The sequence below is a fragment of the Podarcis vaucheri genome, assembly GCF_965113315.1.
Source record: "Podarcis vaucheri genome assembly, chromosome: 10".
Lineage (NCBI taxonomy): Eukaryota > Metazoa > Chordata > Lepidosauria > Squamata > Lacertidae > Podarcis > Podarcis vaucheri.
Genome location: NC_138748.1, coordinates 70,152,441 through 70,175,022, shown reverse-complemented (window position 1 = coordinate 70,175,022; position 22,582 = coordinate 70,152,441). Strand labels below are relative to the sequence as shown.

Sequence of the window (22,582 nt, the reverse complement as noted above, 5' to 3'; positions counted from 1 at the left end):
CCACTGTATTCTGCTCTGGTCAGACCTCACCTGGAGTACTGTGTCCAGTTCTGGGCACCACAGTTCAAGAAGGACACTGACAAACTGGAACGTGTCCAGAGGAGGGCAACCAAAATGGTCAAAGGCCTGGAAACGATGCCTTATGAGGAACGGCTAAGGGAGCTGGGCATGTTTAGCCTGGAGAAGAGGAGGTTAAGGGGTGATATGATAGCCATGTTCAAATATATAAAAGGATGTCACATAGAGGAGGGAGAAAGGTTGTTTTCTGCTGCTCCAGAGAAGCGGACACGGAGCAATGGATCCAAACTACAAGAAAGAAGATTCCACCTAAACATTAGGAAGAACTTCCTGACAGTAAGAGCTGTTCGACAGTGGAATTTGCTGCCAAGGAGTGTGGTGGAGTCTCCTACTTTGGAGGTCTTTAAGCAGAGGCTTGACAACCATATGTCAGGAGTGCTCTGATGGTGTTTCCTGCTTGGCAGGGGGTTGGACTCGATGGCCCTTGTGGTCTCTTCCAACTCTATGATTCTATGAAATAATAGAAGCCAAAGTTAATAATAATAATAATAATAATAATAATAATAATAATAATAATAATAAATAAATAAATAAATACCCCGCCCATCTGACTGGGTTTCCCCAGCCACTCTGGGCTGCTCTCAATTGAATATTAAAAACACAATACAGTGGTATCTCCGGTTAAGTACTTAATTTGTTCCGGAGGTCCATACTTAACCTGAAACTGTTCTTAACCTGAAGCACCACTTTAGCCAATGGGGCCTCCCGCTGCCGCTGCGCCGCCGGAGCACGATTTCTGTTCTCATCCTGAAGCAAAGTTCTTAACCTGAAGCACTATTTCTGGGTTAGTGGAGTCTGTAACCTGAAGCATATGTAACCCGAGGTACCACTGTACAGCTTAAACATTAAATAATAAAAAATAAAATTTTATTTACATCCCGCCCTCCCCAGCCAAGGCCAGGCTCAGAGCAGCTAACAACAGTAAAATAATGCAGCATTCTAAAAACAATTCATTATAAAATCAGTTCAAATGAAATTGATGGCAACCATTGGGCTAGAGTTCTGTGAGGATTACCAAAGGAAGAGGTCAGACCTTAGCCAAAGGCCTGGTGGAACAGCTCCGTCTTGCAGGCCCTGGGAAGAGAGAGAGCCAGTGTGGTGTAGTGGTTAAGAGCGGTAGTCACGTAATCTGGGGAACCGGGTTCGCGTCTCCGCTCCTCCACATGCAGCTGCTGGGTGACCTTGGGCCAGTCACACTTCTCTGAAGTCTCTCAGCCCCACTCACCTCACAGAGTGTCTGTTGTGGGGGAGGAAGGGAAAGGAGAATGTTAGTCGCTTTGAGACTCCTTAAAGGGAGTGAAAGGCGGGATATCAAATCCAAATCCAGAGATGTCAAGTCCCGTAGGGCCCTAGTCTCTTGTGACAGAGCGTTCCACCAGATCGGGGCCACAGCCGAAAAAGACCGTAAGGTCCTCCGTGGGACATACCAGGAGATTCGGTCCCGTAGGTACAAGGCTCCTAGGCCGTATAGGGCTTTAAAGGTTAAAAACTTCCCTAAACAGGGCTGCCTTCAGATGTCTTTTAAAAGTAGGATAGTTCCTTATTTCCTTGACATCTGTTTTGGATGATATATCGATATATCGCCCCTTCCTAGTCAGTATCGAAAATTGCAATCTTTCCGGATCATTGCAGTCATACCTAGGAAAAGAATGTGCTTCCTTTTTAGGACCAGGCTATGAAATCCCAAATCTCTTGGAAGGCCTCTGCTGTGGCTCTGAATTACTCTGGCTCTGAATTTTCAAAGCAAAAGCTGGTGATACAGGTCAAATATTCAGGGCATGTGATGATAATTGGTCACCGTGCCCCTGACCCAAGTTGAAACTGGGGGGAAATGCCCCTGCTCAACACGATCTGTTCTCATGTGGACTGAACCCAGCCAATCCTTTAGAATTTTGTGTATGCAATGTCCCAAGCTGCTCCTTTTTTTCTTTTTTTGAATAATTTTTATTAAGAATTCCAACATAACAATTTATCAAAAACATATCATCTTCTCTCCCCCCCCCCCAATTTTCCCTCCCCAAGAGAAACCCACCCTCCCACCCCCACCTGGACTTCCCTCAGCTCCTCTCTCTGGTTTTTCAACACCTGTTATTCTCTGCATATTATAAAATTGTAAAGATCCTTAAATTACCTGTCTATATGTTACTAATAATAAATTTGTGTTTGTTTTTTAAAAACCTGCCAAGGAGTCCAGTTCATTTTGTTGTTTCGTTAAGTACTTTGTAAAAGGTTCCCATTCTTCTTTAAAGTCACAGTTGTCCTTATCATGTAGTTTGTGCGTCAATTTTGCCAGTTCCACATAGTCCATCAATTTCCCTTGCCACAGTTCCTTTGTCGGGATTTCTTTGTTCTTCCATCCTTGTGCTATTAAGATTCTTGCCACCATTGTCGCTTACATAAATATGTTCTTAAATCCTGGTACGTTGATTTCTGAATGCTGATTGATTGATTTTTGATTGATTTATTTTTTAATGCCACAGGCACAGCTGCGGGCCTTCATCCCCGAAATGCTGAAATACTCGACGGGCCGCGGCAAGCCGGGCTGGGGGAAGGAGAGCTGCAAGCCCGTCTGGTGGCCCGAAGACATCCCGTGGGCCAACGTCCGCAGCGACGTCCGGACTGAGGAGCAGAAGCAGAGGGTGTGTGTTGATGAAAGTCCTCTTGCTTCAGCAAAGGGCTCTGACTTGGTATGACAAGTGGAAAGGCTTAGCTTATAGATCTCTGTTGGGGAAGTCTGTGAAGTGCTTTGGGACCAAAATAGCCTATAGATCAGGTAAGAACACAAGAGGGCGGCCATCTCAGCTCCAGCCAAAGGTGCTCAGCTCTCTGTTCCCAGTGGGTTCAGCCAGGCACCCCAGGAATTTGCAAGCGTGGCATTTATGGGAAGAGGCCCTCCCTGGATCTCAGTCCCCAGCATCTGGTTCCCAAGAGGCATATGATCTATGGACGCAATTGGTTACATTCCTGGCCATCTTGGCTTCCAGCCGTTAATGACCTGTCCTCCTGGAATTTACCTCTCTGTTTTTTTAGCAGCTGTTATACCAGCAGCCATCAGAGCACATCGCTGTGCATTGAATCCCGCACGTTTCTCCCTTAGCCTCCAGCAAAAGCCTTGGTATTCCCCACTTACTTAAGCCAGTCTTTCAGATCTGGAAGCTGAATCCCAGCCTGCCTTCTGGAGATGCAAAACTGAAATAAATAAAAGCAGCCATGGATTACGCTCCGTGGGAAAGCGCAGAACGTTTCTCTGTTTTACAGAAGTCTTATCGTGCCTTTATAATTCAGCAAACTGTTCAAGACAGCTCACAATCCAATGGGAAGCAACAATAATAATCTTAAGACAATTTCAGAATGCACTTAAAAGCAAACTGCCACGCAGCGGATAAAATTAGCATGTGATTAAGAAGAAGAAAGCAAGTAAAGTCTTTGTCCAGCACCTACAAACTTATCAAACCATGTGAATTGCCCTTGGGAGAGCATTCTAACTATTGGGTGCCACAACCGGAAAAGGCCCTGTCCCTACTTGATTTCTTAGCAAGGTCATGTGGGAGCAGAAAGCCTTTGGGGTACCTGAGCCCCAAGCTCTCCCTTCTGGGCAACTTTCCATCGTGGGCCACAAGCCAGTGGTGGGTGGGGCCAGAATCAGCTGTGGGCGGAGCAATTGATGTAAATTGTTACCTTTGTAAAGGAGGCTAGTTTCAACACATGCACTCGCACACCCCTTTCTGTCCTCCATCCAGGGAAGCAAGGAGCATTGCGAGAGCTCGAGGACACATCACAGCCAGGTAAAAAAACTAAAACTCGAGGGAGGGCTGGCGAGGGATTTAGCTGGGGGGAAGGGGCGTGGCCTGGGGAGGACCACAGAGTGAGGCATATTTGGCTTCCAGGCCAGGCGTTCCCCACCCCAGACCGGCACATCCAGAGCAAAGCAGGGTGGTCCCAGTTGCCTCCAGTCTGTGGCTGTTCGGGAAGATTCTGCGCAAGAAGGAAAAAGGCCGCCTGAGCGCGCCTGTCTGTCCTCTCTAATCCCAGAATGGAGAAAGTCATCCGTTTGTCCTGGTTTAGTTAATGCAGTTAAAATTCAGCAATTTTCACAATTGCTAATGTGGGCGAGAGCCACTCTTTTCACACCGTAGGTTAGCTAGTCGACTTGCAGTGATTTGGGGACCCATCGCTAGTGGTTTTTCGTGAGACAATGCCTTTGAGTACCATTTGCTGGGGGTCGCAGGTGGGGCAGATGCTGCTGAGCTGAGGTTCTGCTTGCAGGGTTTTCTGTGGGGGCACCTGGTTGGCTGCAGTGCGAACAGGGCGCTGGGCTAGATAGGCCTTTGGCCTGATCCTGCCGGCCCGTCTTGTGTTCTTAATCTTGCCCCCATTGGAAGTACATTTCTGCTTTGAAAGCTCTTTATGGAGTAAAATTTACCAGGGTTCCCATCACCCAATTTAAGGAATATTTCAGAGCTTGGTTACTTCATTGTTTGCTTTGCTTCTTTTCTTTTTTAGTGGGATATGGTATCCCTGAATATGCCTCTTCTCTCCCTCTTTAATCCGGCAGGTGTCTTGGACTCAGGCGCTGAGGACCATTGTCAAGAACTGCTACAAACAGCACGGCCGCGAGGACCTGCTCTATGCTTTTGAGGATCAGCAAACACAGCCTGCGACAGCAACACACAGTATAGCACACCTGGTCCCGTCCCAAACCGTGGTCCAGACCTTCAGCAATCCCGACGGCACAGTCTCTCTCATCCAGGTGAGAAGTTGCAGCAGCACAAAGAGGGTCCCCGGCTTCAGTTTGGTCAAAAGCTTTGCATTCTGGCCCTAAACACCTGCCCCAGATGCGCGGGAGCCAATTCTTGCTGTTATTTTACTGCATTGCGTTGATGATATCCCACTTTTCCTCCAAGGAGCTCAAAGGGGTGTACATAGTTTTCTCTCTCCTCATTCAATCCCCACAACAACGCTGTGAGGTAAGTTAGGCTGAGAGGCAGTGACTGGTCCCCAGGATCACCCAGCGAGCTTCACGGCTGCGTGGGGGTTTGGACCTTGGTCTCTTAGGTCTTGGTCTCTGTCCCAGCTCCTGCAGTTCGAAAACACACCAGTGCAAGTAGTGCTGTGGCGAGAAGGTAAACAGCATTTCTGTGTGCCCTGGTTTCCGTCACGGTGTTCCATTGTGCCAGAAGCGGTTTAGTCCTGCTGGCCACACGACCCGGAAAGCTGTCTGTGGACAAACGATGGCTCCCTCGGCCTGAAAGCGAGATGAGCGCTGCAACTCCAGAGTCACTGTTGACTGTACTTAACTATCCAGGGGTCCTTTACCTTTTACCTTAGGTCCTAGTCCAATTCTAACCAGTGCACCACACATCCCAGTATGTTTCTGAGCACAATTCAAAGTGTTGGTGCTGACCTTTAAAGTCCTCAGCCCAGTATACCTGAAGGAGCATCTCCACCCCCATCGCTCAGCCCGGACACTGAGGTCAAGCTCCGAGGGCCTTCTGGCGGTTCCCTCGCTGTGAGAAGTGAGGTGACAGGGAACCAGGCACAGGGCCTTCTCGGTGGTGGCATCCGCCTTGTGGAACACCCTCCCACCAGATGTCAAATAGAAAAACTACTACCAGACTTTTAGAAGACATCTGAAGGCAGCCCTGTTTAGGGAAGCTTTTAATGTTTGATGGACTATTGTATTTTAATATTTTATTGGAAGCCGCCCAAAGTGGCTGGGGAAACCCAGCCAGATGAGCGGGCTATAAATAAATTGTTGTTGTTGTTGTTGTTGTTGTTGTTGTTAGCTCTCTTACAGTTCCTTAGTACTGTGCAAACAATATTCTGTGTCATGTCACCCCAGGGTCGAACTCTGGCAAATAGCTCTAGGCCTGATGAGTTCTGGCCCTGAATAATAGGAATCATTCTCCAAAATACTTGGTTGGCGTGCAAAGAGATGGAAATTATTCATTTTTGGAGGAACAAAGGGGCTGCGGTCTCTTCCTCAGGAGCGAGTGCACTTGTGTGTTTGTGCTATGTCATAGTTTAGCTTGGTGTGATGTGCAGCCAACCTGAATCCAGAAAATTGTCACCCCTGCTTTCTTTAATTGGTTTCTTGATTTACTCACAACTGACCTGTCTCATGGGTTTAAGTGTGACTAAAGCTTTCCCTGGGCTCTAGGCCTTGTAGCTATTGTGTAGAGATCATTGGCCTTTGTGCCGATATTGTTGTTCTTTAGTCGTTTAGTCGTGTCCGACTCTTCGTGACCCCCTGGACCTGAGCATGCCAGGCCCTCCTGTCTTCCACTGCCTCCCGCAGTTTGGTCAGACTCATGTATGTAGCTTCGAGAGCACTGTCCCACCATCTCGTACTCTTTCGCCCCCTTCTCCTTGTGCCCTCCATCTTTCCCAACATCAGGGTCTTTTCCAGGGAGTCTTCTCTTCTCATGAGGTGGCCAAAGTCTTGGAGCCTCAGCTTCAGGATCTGTCCTTCCAGTGAGCACTCAGGGCTGATTTCCTTAAGAATGGAAAAGAATGCGCCAATATATTTTATTTTTTCCCATATAAATAAATTTTGAAACCCACAGCTCGGCTGCAGGGCTTGGGACCAAGCTAGAAATCTGAATGAGCAGGGAGATACGTATTGTTTCTTTAACTTGGACCGTGTCATGCGTATGATCATAGCCTAAGAAGCAGGCTGACTCGAAAGGCAACCTTTGGTGGCATTTCGCTGACTACCATTGTGTGTTGCAGGTTGGCACAGGAGCTACGGTAGCGACCTTGGCAGATGCCTCCGAATTGCCCACCACTGTTACTGTCGCACAAGTCAACTACTCTGCAGTAACCGACGGAGAGGTGAGTGGCGAAGTTGCCTGGCAAGGCCTGTGCTCAGAGACGGGGAATGTCATGGTAGATCACGTCCTGGAAATTCACATGGAAAGTGTTTCCGCAAGCTCCTGTGGCAGATCATAATAAAAGTCCTGAACCCGCACATCAGCTAGGCTGCTTTGCCTCCCTCAGGGACACCAGATCAGGCGCTGGGCAGAATCCTGACCTCCCATGCACCAGCTTTGACAGGGAGGTGGAGCTGCCCAAGTGTCAGTCCCTTGGTGTCATTAGGATACAGTGGTACCTTGGGTTACATACGCTTCAGGTTACATACGCTTCAGGTTACACACTCTGCTAACCCAGAAATAGTGCTTCAGGTTAAGAACTTTGCTTCAGGATGAGAACAGAAATCGCGCGGGGGCAGCAGGGGGCCCCATTAGCTAAAGTGGTGCTTCAGGTTAAGAACAGTTTCAGGTTAAGAACGGATCTCTGGAACAAATTACCGTATTTTTTGCTCTATAAGACTCACTTTTTCCCTCCCAAAAAGTAGGGAACGTGTGCGTCTTATGGAGCGAATGCAGGCTGCGCAGCTATTCCAGAAGCCAGAATAGCAAGAGGGATCGCTGCGCAGCAATCCCTCTTGCTGTTATGGTTTCTGAGATTCAGAATATTATTTTTTCTTGTTTTCCTCCTCCAAAAAGTAGGCGTGTCTTATGGTCTGGTGCGTCTTATAGAGCGAAAAATACGGTAAGTACTTAACCCGAGGTACCACTGTATTGATGAGTGATGACTTCAAAGGGGCTGGCCCCTCTCAGCTGATGAAGGTCCGCTGTCGGGCAAGGGCTGATTATCAGTTGGCGGTCCAGCTCTTGCAAAGGCACAGGGCTTCGTAGGCGCTGCTGATTGGCGCCCCCTGCAGCTTTGGATGTCAGATGTCGGGCAGGTGGGCACGGCCTAGCGAAAACCACCTGTGAGCCAAATGTGGAGGCCTGCTGGACCGGATGAGCAGGGCTGATTGAATCTGACTTTCTGAAGTTTAAGTCATTTTGCTATGTGCAAAATGGCTGCCAATAGAGCTTGTTGCTTCTTTTTTTAAAGTAGAAAAGTGATTGGTACATTTTTTTTTAATTTAATCATTTTTTCAATACAAATGACTGCAAAAGACACATACAACAAAAACCATAATAACACTAATATCACAATTTGACAATTCAGATTTGAATACACTGATATACCTATGACAACACCTTTTTAACAATATTTCCCCACCTCTCTCTCTTCCCCCTACTTCCCACCACTATCCGCCTTATCGCTTAAATATTCCTTCCAGATTTCTTCATGTTTATCCATTCTTAATATGCATCAACATGCAATTTGTTTGTATGTAGCTAATCTGTCCATATTATCAACCCATATGCTGATTGGAATCTTTTTGCGGCTCTTCCAATTCATCAAAACAAAGGGGGTTTTTTTGCTTCTAATATAGCACGGTACGTCCATTTTTTTTTTTTACCCCTTGTAATCTCCCACATTACATTTTATAAAATGGTTATTTTTACATTATGTCCACCTGGATGTGGACCCACAAGCAGCTGTGCTTTTGCTGGCATGGGGGTTAGGGGGAAGGTGGGGTTAATGGTTTGTGTTTGTTTTTATTACGTATTTTGTGTTTTTTGTCTTGTATTTTTATGTTTTGAACTGCCCTGATGAGATCTAAGGATGAATGGTGATGGAATAATATGAGAATGAATGATTCAGTAGAGCCCTTTTACTTGGATGATGGACTCAAGAGCATCCTGATCAAATTTGCAGATGACACCAAACTGGGAGGGGTGGCTAACACCCCAGAGGACAGGATCACACTTCAAAATGACCTTGACAGATTAGAGAACTGGGCCAAAACAAACAAGATGAACTTTAACAGGGAGAAATGTAAAGTATTGCACGTGGGCAAAAAAAATGAGAGGCACAAATACAAGATGGGGGACACCTGGCTTGAGAGCAGTACAGTGGTACCCCGCAAGACCAACGCCTCGCAAGACGGAAAACCCGCTAGACGAAAGGGTTTTCCGTTTCGGAGGCGCTTCGCAAAACGAATTTCCCTATGGGCTTGCTTCGCAAGACGACAGCCCATAGGGAAATCTCAGGGACAGCGGGGAAGCGCAGCGCGTCTTCCCCACTGTTCTCGAACCTCCTCCCGCCGCCGGGCATCGGAACGAAGCTCTGATGCCGGGCGGGGGAGGGGGAACGCCTCCTCCCGCCGCGCGGCATCGGAACAAAGCTCCGATGCCGGGGGGGGGGGACACCTTCTCCCGCCACCCGGCATCGGATGGCTTTCCTGAAGACTTGGGGTGGGAGGAGGGTTTTCCTTCCCACCGCCAACATTCAGAATGCTGTTCTGAATGTTGGCGGTGGGGAGGAAAAACCCTCCTCCCACGCAAGCCCCGGGAACAGAGGGAAAGCGCTGCGCGCCTTCCCCTCTGTTCCTGTACCTGTCCTGAAGGCTTGCGGTGCGGAGAAAAGCCCTTCTCCGCACCGCCAGCCTGGCAAGCGGTTTCCCTAGGAACGCATTAATTGATTTTTTATGCATTCCTATGGGAAACCGTGGGACGCGGGTGGCGCTGTGGGCTAAAGCCTCAGCGCCTAGGGCTTGCCGATCGAAAGGTCGGCGGTTCGAATCCCCGCGGCGGGGTGCGCTCCCGCTGCTCGGTCCCAGAGCCTGCCAACCTAGCAGTTCGAAAGCACCCCCGGGGGCAAGTAGATAAATAGGTACCGCTTACCAGCGGGAAGGTAAACGGCGTTCCGTGTGCGGCTCTGGCTCGCCAGAGCAGCGTTGTCACGCTGGCCACGTGACCCGGAAGTGTCTTCGGACAGCGCTGGCCCCCGGCCAATAGATGTGAGATGGGCGCACAAACCCCAGAGTCTGTCAAGACTGGCCCGTTCGGGCAGGGGTACCTTTACCTTTACCTTTATGGGAAACCGTGCTTCGCAAGACGAAAAACTCGCAAGAAGAAAAAACTTGCGGAACCAATTAATTTCGTCTTGCGAGGCACCACTGTACATGTGAAAAGGATCTAGGAGTCCTGGTTGACCACAAACTTGACATGAGCCAACAGTGTGACGCGGCAGCTAAAAAAGCCAATGCAGTTCTGGGCCGCATCAATAGGAGTATAGCATCTAGATCAAGGGAAGTAATAGTGCCACTGTATTCTGCTCTGGTCAGACCTCACCTGGAGTACTGTGTCCAGTTCTTAACACATTCTAACCTTATTCTTCCCTTTAATACTCTATTAATCTATTTATACTTAATTCCTTATAACATTTCTACTAAAGCCATATAACTTTATTCCAACATGCGAATACTAACTTTCTTGAACCCTTGGGTGTGGGGAGCTGGGAAGAACAGACTCCTCTTGGAGAGAGGGAGAGGCCTGTTCCCTTTCTAGTGGACCCGAGTCCAAGTCTCCAGGCCCTTGTGTCAGGACGGAGTGGCGAAGCCCCTCGTTCTCTGGAAAGGGATAGGATTCTCAGGGCAATAGGTGGCAGCACAAAAACAGCTCTTGTTCCCAGAGACGCCGGCATTTGCATTTGAAAGGCCGGCTAGAAACTGGTTGTTTTGTTTTTGGAGATTTCTGTCCCTGAAAATTCCACCCGTTGCATCAAAGGGGGTTTCAGGAGACAAGCCCCTCATTGTCTCCGTGAAAGCGGGCACCTTCCACCTTGCCTAATGTATTTGCTTCCTGTTCCGAGCATGTGAAGATACGAAGTCACTGCCTCCTGCAATTGAGTCTGGCCACAGCCTGTTCCTTGCCACGTTGGCTGAATAGAATAACCGACCAACCGCTAGCTGCCACCTCCTTTCCCCAGTACCATTTATTCATTGTGAAATACATTTACAACGTAAATACAATACAAATACAGCGGTAGCTTGGTTCTGGAACTTAATCCATTCCGGGAGTCTGCTTGACTCCCGAAACCGTTCGAAAACCAAGGTGCAGCTTCCGATTGGCCGCAGGAGCTTCCTGCTCTCCTCAGAAGCTGAGTCGGATGTCCGGCTTCCAAAAAACGTTCGCAAACTGGGACACTTCCAGGTTTGCGGCCTTTGGGAGCCAATTTGTTCAATAACTAAGCCGTTCGAAAACCAAGATACCTCTGGTTGCGAAGAAGCCATAGCCCCGCGCAATCTCTCCCTGCCGGAGAGATGGAACAAGCCTGCATTCGCTCCATAGGACGCACACACATTTCCCCTCAATTTTTGGAGGGGGAAAACTGCGTCCAATGGAGCGAAAAATACGGTGCATACACTGACTGGCAACAGCGGCTCCCTCCTGAGGCTCAGGCAGAGAAGCTTCCCATCCGTAGCTGGAGATGGCTTTGGGGATTAAGCCAGAGACCTTCTGCTATGAAATGCTCTACCCATGGAGATGAAAGAGGTGGGGGACATTATACCATATGTGGTGGGGGTGTAAAGCGGTAAGACAATTTTGGAACGAGATACAGTGATACCTCAGGTTAAGTACTTAAATCGTTCCAGAGGTCCGTACTTAACCTGAAACTGTTCTTAACCTGAAGCACCACTTTAGCTAATGGGGCCTGCTGCTGCGCCACCGGAGCACAATTTCTGTTCTCATCCCGAAGCAAAGTTCTTAACATGAAGCACTATTTCTGGGTTAGCGGAGTCTGTAACCTGAAGCGTATGTAACCTGAGGTACCACTGTACATGAGGAGATCAAAAAGATCTATTTCAAAAAAACCAGAGTCATACTTATTGAGTTTTATTAACAAACGACATACCCAAGGACAAAAGGAATATATTTTTGTATATAACTGCAGCCGCAAGAATACTTATGGCAAAATATTGGAAAACAGAAAAAGTACCACAAATGACAGAACGGCAAGTTAAGATTTGTGAGTTTGCCGAGATGGCAAAAATGACTGCAGCAATCAGGGGCTGCTCCAATCAAAAATTCTACACAGAATGGGAATGCATAGGGGAATACCTGAAGAAATATGGTGTTAAAGCAGAACTCCTAATAGGCAATCGTTAAGCGTGTAAGGACAAAAGAAGTAATTATAATTTATTGGTTTTCATGTTATTTTGTTAACTAGAAAAACTATTATGTTGGGAAGATCTCACATAGGTGAAGGGAAGCAGTGGGGAGGAGGGGAGGGTAAAAAGAAAAAAGAAAAAACCCTCCCATCGCCCCTCCACGTACTAAAATCTTGGCATTGAGAAATGCACCCAAGCTGGCCCAGAGATGGAAAGAAGGCAAAGTGCCAACCAGAGAAGGATGGCAGATTGAGGTGGTGGGATTATGCCGAAATGGCAGAAATGACCGGAAGAATGGGAAATCCGGAAGACCAAACATTTAATAAGGAATGGGGGAAATTTACAATTGACCTTAAAAACCACTGAAAGACAGTTCAAATTGTTAGCAGGGTTGGGATAACACTTGTAGTTTAATGGTGGATTTTGGATACAATGGAGATGTAGAAGATTTGGATTCTTATCTTACGAGCGGTAGTCTCGTAATCTGGGGAACCGGGTTCGCTTCCCCGCTCCTCCACCTGCAGCTGCTGGGTGACCTTGGGCCAGTCACACTTCTCTGAAGTCTCTCAGCCCCCCTCACCTCACAGAGTGTCTGTTGTGGGGGAGGAAGGGAAAGGAGAATGTTAGCCGCTTTGAGACTCCTTAAAAAGGGAGTGAAAGGCGGGATATCAAATCCAAACTCTTATAAAAGATGCGGGAGGAAATGATTAATAATAGGACCAACAAAGGGGAGAAGGGAAGCCCAGGAGATTCTCTGGAATCTTGTTCTTATGTTGTATGTTGGATATGTGATGGTGAAATTCTTATAAGACAGAGCTATTCCACCTGGCTTTCAATTTGAACTTAGCCTGATCTTTTATTCCCCTTCCTTTCCTCCCTCTCCTCCATTTATGAAGATCCCACAGCTAATTCTCCCCGGTCTCCTCACTGGCCCAGACAGGACTAATTTAGCCAGCTAGCCCTGGTGATCACCCAATGTTTATTGGATGGATTTCCCCCCCTAAATTGATTTTTGAATTCTGAATTTATTGTTATTTACGTTTTATACTGTATTTTATACTGTTTTTTGTTGCATCAATTAAGTGTTTAAAATTTGTTGTTAGCCGCCCTGAGCCTGGTTTTCTGAACCGGGAAGGGTGGTGTAATGTGTATGGGTTGCTCGTGCGTAAGTTGCCGCCTCTCCAGGCTTTGTTGCCTTGCTAAACCTTTCAGTCTGGGCAGCCCTTCACTTCGTGGCTGCCTCAGTCGCTAGCAGAATCCGTCAGTGGGCGTTTCTTAAATCTTTTCCAACATAAAAGTTGTTTGACACCCAGTCTCCTCCTACTCTCTCTGCGCGGAAGTCTCCTGCGCAGGGTGGGCGTGGGTAGCGGAGGACCCGTGCTCTCCCCGCTGGTGTCCGGTGAAGAGTCCTGGAGCCCTCTCGCCGATTCCCCCATCAGCCCCTCTATATCCCTGGTGTTGCGCTGATTGGCTTCCCCATCTGCGGAGCTGCCTCTCTCCCTGCTGGGCCCTTCTCCAGCATCATTTGAGAGCCTTCCCTCCGCCTCTAGCTCCGATGTCAGTTCCCTGACAGGTGGGGTATAAATAAAAAATTATTATTATTATTAGAAAAACCAAATAAATAAAATAAATAAAATTCCTTCCAGTAGCACCTTAAAGACCAACTAAGTTAGTTCTTGGTATGAGCTTTCGTGTGCATGCACACTTCTTCAGATACCTTCTATATAGAGAGAAGGTGGGGAGGGGTATTACTCAGAAGGGTAATACCCATTCCCACCACCCTTCTGAGTAGCACCCCTCCCCACCTTCTCTCTATATAGAAGGATCTGGCAACTTCTGTTTCAGTGTATCTGAAGACGTGTGCATGCACACGAAAGCTCATACCAAGAACTTAGTTGGTCTTTAAGGTGCTACTGGAAGGAATTTTTTTTATTTTGACTATGGCAGACCAACACGGCTACCTATCTGTAACTGGAACAAATAAATAAATTTATTGGAAGAGAGAGAGAAGTGCACCCAAGCAGGAACAGTCCCTGGATACTTTCTGAGATGGCCCGAGTTTCATCATGCCTCTCTCGTCTTCTCCGTCCCACCAGGTGGAGCAGAACTGGGCAACGCTACAGGGCGGAGAGATGACGATCCAAACCACCCAGGCCTCAGAAGCCACGCAGGCAGTGGCATCCCTGGCAGAAGCGGCGGTGGCGGCATCGCAAGAGATGCAGCAAGGGGCAACGGTCACTATGGCCCTCAACAGGTACGGAGATGCTGCCGCCAAACTGGGCACGTGGGGTCTTCATTGATCTTTGGGGGCTGGGCTGGTTTGGTGCAGGCCAATGGCTGCTTGCTACCTAACCTCTCTCTAAAAGCAACGTGCAAAAGAAGCAAAGTTATAGCTGGAGTTGGCCAAACCACTCATGAAATCTCACCTTGGGTAGTTTTGCAAAAAGTCAAGTCTCTTTTAGCCAACGGTAGAGCTGTCTTGCGGGGGACGCGGGTGGCGCTGTGGGTTAAAGCCCTGAGCCTGGGGCTTGACGATCAGAAGGTCAGTGGTTCGAATCCCTGCGACGGGGTGAGCTCCCGTTGCTCTGTCCCAGCTCCTGCCGACCTAGCAGTTCGAAAGCACGTCAAAAGTGCAAGTAGATAAATAGGTACCACTCCGGCAGGAAGGTAAACGGCGTTTCCATGCACTGGTCTGGTTTGCCAGAAGTGGCTTAGTCATGCTGGCCACAGGACCCGGAAGCTGTACGCCGGCTCCCTTGGCCAATGAAGCGAGATGAGCGCTGCAATCCCATAGTCGGCCACAACTGGACCTAATGGTCAGGGGTCCCTTTACCGTTACCTTTACCTAGAGTTGTTTTGGGATTCACGAGACTCGGCAAGTCTGCCTTTAAGATGCCCTCTTCTAAGAGAGCTCTGCAGTTTTGAAGCACGGCACAGCGTTTGTTTGCTTACTTCCCGCTGGGAAGGCAGGGCGGCTGGTAACAGAAAACACCGTAGCCCAGGGGTCGGCAACCCGCGGCTCCGGAGCCGCATGTGGCTCTTTTACACCTTTGCCATGGCTCCGGGCGGATACTAGGGAGGGGAGGAGGCGCATTGTGCGCCCCGACACTCCCCACTGTGGCGGGCGCTGTACTGGCTGTGACGTCGCATGGGGGCGGTGTGTGCGTTAGTCACGCACCGTCCCGACGTCACCTTCCCGCCCGCCCGCCCGCCCACTACATTGTAAGGGGCACGTACGCTGGTCACTGCACTGAAAGGGGACATGTACGCTGGTCACTGTTTTGAAGGGGAGTGAAGAACACACACACACACAAAGGTAACTTGTTAATTTAACGTTTATTTCTATGAGGAGGAGTCATTCTGAGGGGTCAAACAAAGAAATAATAAAAAAGTGACAAAAAAGTTATTTTTATAACGACGAGTTTTGCGGCTCCCAGTTTTTTTTCCTTCGGAAACGGGTCCAAGTGGCTCTTTTTGTCTTAAAGGTTGCAGACCCCTGCCCCAGCCGAAAACAGCAATAAAACACCATTAAAGCATTGCACCGTTTATATTTCCCTCCTCTTTGTTAACAGGCCCCCAAGGTGATGGGGCAACAGGCTCTCACGCTTGCTTGAGAAAACTTAAGCATGGTGGGGTAGCCAAATACCTGCGTGTTCGCTTTTAAAGGGATTTGGTTACGAATTTCCCATTTATTTGCTTATTTATTAAGTGCTCATTTTGTTAGCACAACACCAGAAGCAAAATGCCCTTGGCAATAGCCAGGTGGCTGCTGGCCACAACAGGAGCATAGCATGAGGAGCTGAGGGGGGCGTTGTCCCGGGCTCAGTCTTTTGGGGGGCACATCAAGGCACCACCGTGAGCTGCTGCATCCTTCTCACAGTACCCTGCGGCCAAGGAGGGCGCAACAGGTGTGCTCCCTGACCTCTGACCAGCAGACACACACAGTCAATGTTGTCACCTGTGGCGATGGGCCGTGGAGTGCCCTGCCTCTCCACCGACTCCGCAATAACATTCGATATCAGGCCTCTGTTGCTTTCGAAGCTGATTCCCTTGCCGACACACACACACACACACCAGCTCGGCTTCTAAGCCTCAGATGCACAGGAGGACTGGCTTGGGGTATCGGCAGGAAAGTCCGCTTTGCTGTGGGGAAATGGTTCTGATGGCAGCGGATTTAATAGCGTCCCCCGAGGGTTTGTTAACAAGCCTCCAGGCGCCTGAGCTGAGTCGAGCACTCCTTGTGCGGGAGTGAGGCGATGGCTACCTGGAGGCAGCTGGGCCGGGAGCGAACAGGATTGCAGCCGACAGATATGGAAACCAGAGAGAAAAGGCATTGTTCTTTCCTGTTGCAGCCCAGTGGTACCTCGGGTTACATACGCTTCAGGTTACAGTCTCTGCTAACCCAGAAATAGTGCTTCAGGTTAAGAACTTTGCTTCAGGATGAGAACAGAAATCGTGCTCCGGCGGCGCGGCGGCAGCAGGAGGCCCCATTAGCTAAAGTGGTGCTTCAGGTTAAGAACAGTTTCAGGTTAAGAACGAATTAAATACTTAACCCGAGGTACCACTGTAGTAGTATTATATACTACACCCAGAGTGGCTGGGGCAACCCGGTAAGATGAGCAGGGTACAAATAATAAAGTTTTCATTACAGTCATACCTTGGTTTTCAAACAGCTTAGTTCTCAAACGTTTGGGCTCCCAAACACCGCAAACCCAGAAGTGACTGTTCCTTCCGGTTTGCGAACTGTTTTTGGAAGCCGAACGTCTGACGGGGCTTCTGATTGGCTACAGGAGCTTCCTGCAGCCAATCAGAAGCTGCGCTTTGGTTTCCAAACATTTTGGAAGTCGAACAGACTTCGGAATGGATTCCGTTCGACTTCCAAGGTTCAAGAAGGACACTGACAAACTGGAACGTGTCCAGAGGAGGGCAACCAAAATGGCCAAAGGCCTGGAAACGATGCCTTATGAGGAACGGCTAAGGGAGCTGGGCATGTTTAGCCTGGAGAAGAGGAGGTTAAGGGGTGATATGATAGCCATGTTCCAATATATAAAAGGATGTCATATAGAGGAGGGAGAAAGGTTGTTTTCTGCTGCTCCAGAGAAGCGGACACGGAGCAATGGATCCAAACTACAAGAAAGAAGATTCCACCTAAACATTCGGAAGAACTTCCTGACAGTAAGAGCTGTTTGACAGTGGAATTTGCTGCCAAGGAGTGTGGTGGAGTCTCCTACTTTGGAGGTCTTTAAGCAGAGGCTTGACAGCCATATGTCAGGAGTGCTCTGATGGTGTTTCCTGCTTGGCAGGGGGTTGGACTCGATGGCCCTTGGGGTCTCTTCCAACTCTGTGATTCTATGACTGTGTTATATTTATTTATACCCTGCCTTTTCCCCCTGGCAGGGACTCAAGGCAGCTTACAAATATGAACTGCTATAAACATGAGGGCAAAACATTAAAAAACAAGAAAATGTTAATAGAATTGTCTATGTATGCATATAATTCTGTTAATGTTTGCTTGTTTTTTGTCGATTCCACCCCCAAAGCCTGTTGCAAGGAGAAGGGCTTCCCCTGCGGGCAGAAGGACAACAGGGAGGGAGCCGATCTGGCTTCTCCAGGGAGGGAGGTCCAAAGTCTGGGAGCAGCCACTGAAAAGCCCCGCTTCTGTGTCCCTACCACGTCCGCCTGCGAAGGCGGTGGGACCAATAGAAGCCCACTCTTCAAAGAAGAGTACACATGATACCTCTTCCCCATTTGCAAGCGATCAATCTCTCTGTGTGACAGCGCTTGCACTGTCGAACTCCCTGCCTATTGATATCAGGCAGGCATCTTCACTCTGCTCTTTTCTGTGTCCGCTAAAAACATTTTAGTTTAGACCAGCCTACCCAGACATACAGGGGACGGGGGTGGCGCTGTGGGTTAAACCACAGAACCTAGGACTTGCCTATCAGAAGGTCGGTGGTTCGAATCCCTGTGACAGGGTGAGTTCCCGTTGCTCGGTCCCTGCTCCTGCCAACCTAGCAGTTTGAAAGCATGTCAAAGTGCAAGTAGATAAATAGGTACCACTCTGGGGGGAAGGTAAATGGCGTTTCCGTGCTGTCAGAGCTGCTACCAGGTCCCAGCTCACATAGGACCACGCCACACAGCGTCCACTTTAAAAGAGTCTTTATTGAGTTACAGGTTTCATTTCCGAACTGCAGCGTGCAGCTCTACACCTTCTGCTCTAGGTCGGCGAAGACCCGTCTGAGTCCCCGCCTCTTGCACACCAGCTTAATACCCTAGCCTTGCTCCACCTCCTTCGCCTCTCCCTACGTCTCTGGGTCCTTCTGCCCCCCTGGGCCTCCTCCCTTCTACTCTCCTCTGACGCTGACCCCCCTGATCCTTCTGCCTCCTTGCGGCGGGCTTTAGGACCTGGCTCACTCTCCGGGCTGCTTACTGCTCCAGCTTCCGCTGCATTTGAACTTGGCGCGCGCGCCCAACTCTCTACTTTCCTCTTAACCGTTGCCTCGCTCTCTGAGGAGGGCGTGACCACCCCTGACTCGTGCCCTCCCTCCTGCTGACAGCCTCCGGAACCCGATGCCTGGCTACCTTCCTCCCTGCTGCTCTCAGTCTTGAGCGTGGGTCCCGACTTCCAGCTGCTGCCGCCCTCAGTTATGAGCGTGGGTCCCGACTTCCAGCTGCTGCTCTCTGAATCTCCTCTGTTCCCTTCCTCCTGGGGTGTCCCCCCGGATCCCCCCCTTGCTCTGCTCACTGGGGCTCCCTTTTGGGAGTCCTCTGACTCACTGCTTAGGCTTGGAGATCTCGGGTCGTCATCATCACTCATTCTCCCTTCGGCTTCCTCCCCCTCGCTCTCTGTTTCCACCCTTCTCTGCGTCTCTGCTTCTGAACCCCTGACATCCATCCCCCCCTCGAAGCCCCCCCTTCCCCCCTCCCCGCTGTCAGGTGTGGGTGCTGGGCGCTCCATCATCATGGGAGGGAATGCTGGATACAGGTCGCTCCCCGTGGGTGGCCGCCAACTGAAGACCTCCGAGTCTTCCCCCTCGCGGTCGTCGACGTGGACTTGTTGCTCTTCCATCTCTGTACCGCCGTGCTCGAACCCGAGGTCCTCCCCGAACACGTCCATGTCAGTCTCTGCGTCGGTCGCTCGACCTGGCATCTCCAGCCACTTCCTGCGCCATCGCTCCTCTGGTCGATCGTCCCACCAATACGAGTTGCCTGATGCCGAACCTGCCGGTGAACCTTCTGGGGAACGGGTGCTCCGTGCGGGTTCCCCTTCTGAGTCGAATCCATGGAACGTGCTGGAAGAAAGTGTGGGTGTGAACAACCAGTCGTCGAAGAAGCTCGCTGGCATGGGTTTGTGTGGGAAGAGGGCATGAAACTCGTCCTTGAGCAGGGGTTCCTCCAAAGCGTAGTCTGGTACCCAGCTATTGGCGCTGGCCCGGGTGCCCTCTCTGGCTAAGAGGTATTCGACTCCCTCTTCCCCCCATCTGGAGTCCAAAATCTCCGTGACCTCGTTGATGTGGTCCTGGTGCTTCACCTCCCGCGTCTCCGTCCGTTCCCGGAGCGGACTTGGCGCCGTCCCTGGCTCCTGGAACCTGTGAGGTGCCTTGTAGGGAGTGAGCACCGACCTGTGGAACACCGGATGCATTCTGGAACCCTCCGGCAGCGCCAGTCGGAAGGCTACCGGGTTGATCTGCGCTTCGACTTGGTACGGACCGATCTGCTTGTGCCCCAACTTCTTCTTGGCAAGCGACCTGGTCGGCACTGCGTGGGCTGCCAACCAGACCCAGTCTCCCACTTGGATCACTTCGCCAACCCGCCTGTGCTTGTCAGCTTGCACCTTGTAGGCGTGCTTAGCTAGCTCCAGCTGCCGTCTGAGTTGATCGTGGACCGCCTGCAGCTCTGACGCGAACGCGTCCGCCGTCTGTGGTTCTCCTTCCCCCACTCTCTCCAGTCCCGGGAAGGTTCTGGGATTCCTCCCATTGTTGGCAAAGAACGGCGTCACTCCTGTGGACACGTGCTTCGTGTTGTTGTAAGCGAACTCGGCTAGCGGCAGGTAATCCACCCACGTCGCAGGCTGTTGATTGGCATAGCATCTCAGGTACTGCTGCATGATGGCATTGACCCTCTCTGCTTGCCCGTTGGTCTGCGGGTGTCTTGCTGATGCCAGATTGACCTTGACATTTAGAAAACCCATCAGCTTCTGCCAGAAAGACGAGATGAACTGGCGTCCGCGGTCGGACAGGATAGACCGTGGCAGGCCATGCACTTTGAACACGTGATCTATGAACAGTTTGGCGGTTTGTTCCGCCGTGGCCACCTTCGCACACGGAATGAAATGTGCCATCTTGGTGAACAAGTCCACCACCACTAGCACAGCTGTCTTGCCTCTCGAGCTGGGTAAATCCGTCACAAAGTCCAGGGCCACCCTCTCCCACGGTTCAAACGGTGTTTGCAGCGGTTCTAACAGTCCCGCCGGTGGTCTGTGTACCGGCTTGGCCCTCTGGCAGGTGTCGCACCTCGCGACGTAGTCCGCGACCTCTCCTCTCAGCCTGGGCCACCAGAAGTCTCTCGCGACTAATTCCATCGTTTTCTCTGTGCCAAAGTGACCGGCCGTGGGTGCGTCGTGCAACTGTTGCAGTACCTTGGCGCGAAGGTCGTCTCCTGGTACATAGACAGCCCCTTTGCGTAGGAGCAAGCCGTCCCGCACCTGGAACTCGTCCGTGGTAGCCGTGCCTCTGAGCAGTTCCGCCATCTTGTCTTGCGCGAATGAGTCGTCCCGCAATGCACGTCGCACCGCATCCAGGTCTACTGTAGCTGAGGCACACGCCCACGCCGTCGGTGCGAAGATGTGCATGGCCGCCGCTGGCGTCACCTCTTCTAGGTATTGCGGTTTTCGGGACAGTGCATCCGCCATGATGTTGGTGTCGCCTGGGACGTACTCTATTCGGAAATTGAAGTCAGCAAAGAACTCCGCCCAACGTATCTGCCTCTGGTTCAGGAACTGAGCCGTGCGCCAGTGCTCCAGATTCTTGTGGTCCGTGCAGACCTGCACCGTGTGCTTGGCGCCGATTAGGAAGTGCCTCCACGCCTTGAAAGCTGCATGAATGGCCAGCAACTCCCTGTCCCAGATGGTGTAGTTCTGCTCCGACTTGCTGAGCTTTCTGGAGTAGAACGCTCCCGGCCGCCACACCCCCTGCGGGTCTCGCTGCAGCAGGACAGCTCCCACGGCTCTGTCTGACGCGTCTGTCTCTACCCTCAACGGTTTACTGGGGTCGATATGCAGCAGTTGCTTCTCCGATGCGAAGAGATGCTTGAGCGCTTGAAAGGACTGTTCCGCCTGCTCCGTCCAGATGAATTTCTTTTTTTTGGAGCTGAGCGTGTCCGTAATTGCTGCCGTCTGCATCGCGAACCCCTTGATAAACTTGCGATAGAAGTTGGCGAAGCCGACAAACCGCTGGACCTCCTTCCGGTTGCGCGGGCTTTTCCAATCCAATACCGCACGAACCTTGGTGCTGTCCATGGCTATCCCCTTGTCCGACAACTTGTATCCCAGGAAATCCACCTCCGTCGTGTCGAACTGGCACTTCTCCAGCTTGGCGTACAGTCTATGTTGTTGCAACCTGCTGAGCACCTCCCTCACGTCTCGGTCGTGAGCTTGCTGCGAGTCAGAGAAAATCAGGATGTCATCCAGGAAGCAGACGCATGTCTTGTAGAGGAGTCCCTCCAACACGTGATGCATAAAAGCTTGAAAACAGTGAGAGCCATTTTGTAATCCAAAGGGCATAACTCTGTATTCGTAGGTGCCCAGCGGTGTGAACATGGCCGTCTTCCACTCATCGCCCTCCCGCATGCGGATGAGATTGTACGCCCCTCGCAGGTCCAACTTGGTGAACACGCGTCCCTTGCGCACCGTCGCGAGGAGGTCGTCAATCCTGGGCATGGGGTAATCAGACGGTTTGGTCATCTGGTTCAAAAGGCGGTAGTCCACAACTAGTCTTTTTTGGGGCGTGTCTTTCTTTTTCACGAAGAAAACGGGACTGCCCCCCACTGCCTTGGACTCTCTGATGAAGCCACGCTCCAGATTATGCTCGATGAACTGTTTGAGTTCCTGCATTTCATCTTCAGACATGGAGTATAGCCGCCCCTTCGGCAGCGTCGCCCCCGGTAGGAGGTCAATCTTGCAGTCATATGGCCGGTGAGGGGGTAGCTTGTCCGCCTCCTTCTCGCAGAAGACCTCCAAAAAGCTCGCGTATTTGTGGGGGACCGCTTGCAACGTTCCCAACTGCAGTTGTGATTCCTCCTCCTCTCCCTCCCGTCGGGGCAGGATGCAGTGTTCTGCGCAATAAGAGGAGCCGAAGATCAGTTGTCTCTGGTACCAAGCCAGTGTCGGACTGTGCCTGTCCAGCCAACTCATGCCCAACACAATGGGCGTGTCCGACAGTTGGGTGACATTAAAACTGATGACTTCCCTGTGGTTGCCAAGGCGCATCACCATCGGTGGCGTCTGCTTCACCACCTGCCCCCCTAGCAACTCTCTGCCATCCACTGTGACGACTTGCAGGGGCAGAGTGGCAGGCAATAGCTGTATAGCGTGCTGCTCCACAAAGCTCTGCGCTATAAAGTCTGCGTTGCTTCCAGAATCCACAGAAA

General features: G+C 50.6%; 1 protein-coding gene across 5 annotated transcripts in view; it reads left to right on the top strand.

Annotated features, from left to right (window-relative positions):
- The window catches only part of NRF1 (nuclear respiratory factor 1), an 85,646-nt gene that overhangs the window by 36,943 nt on the left and 26,121 nt on the right, over positions 1–22,582 (top strand). For 3 of the 5 annotated variants that reach the window (XM_082239078.1, XM_082239077.1, XM_082239080.1), the window contains exons 6-9: positions 2,559–2,765; positions 4,634–4,828; positions 6,811–6,912; positions 14,032–14,189. In XM_082239078.1, the coding sequence (XP_082095204.1) occupies positions 2,559–2,765; positions 4,634–4,828; positions 6,811–6,912; positions 14,032–14,189 (662 nt within the window). Of the gene's footprint in view, positions 1–2,558; positions 2,766–3,818; positions 3,864–4,633; positions 4,829–6,810; positions 6,913–14,031; positions 14,190–22,582 lie in introns of all 5 variants that reach the window. The other 2 variants (XM_082239079.1, XM_082239081.1) reach the window with 2 other exon arrangements.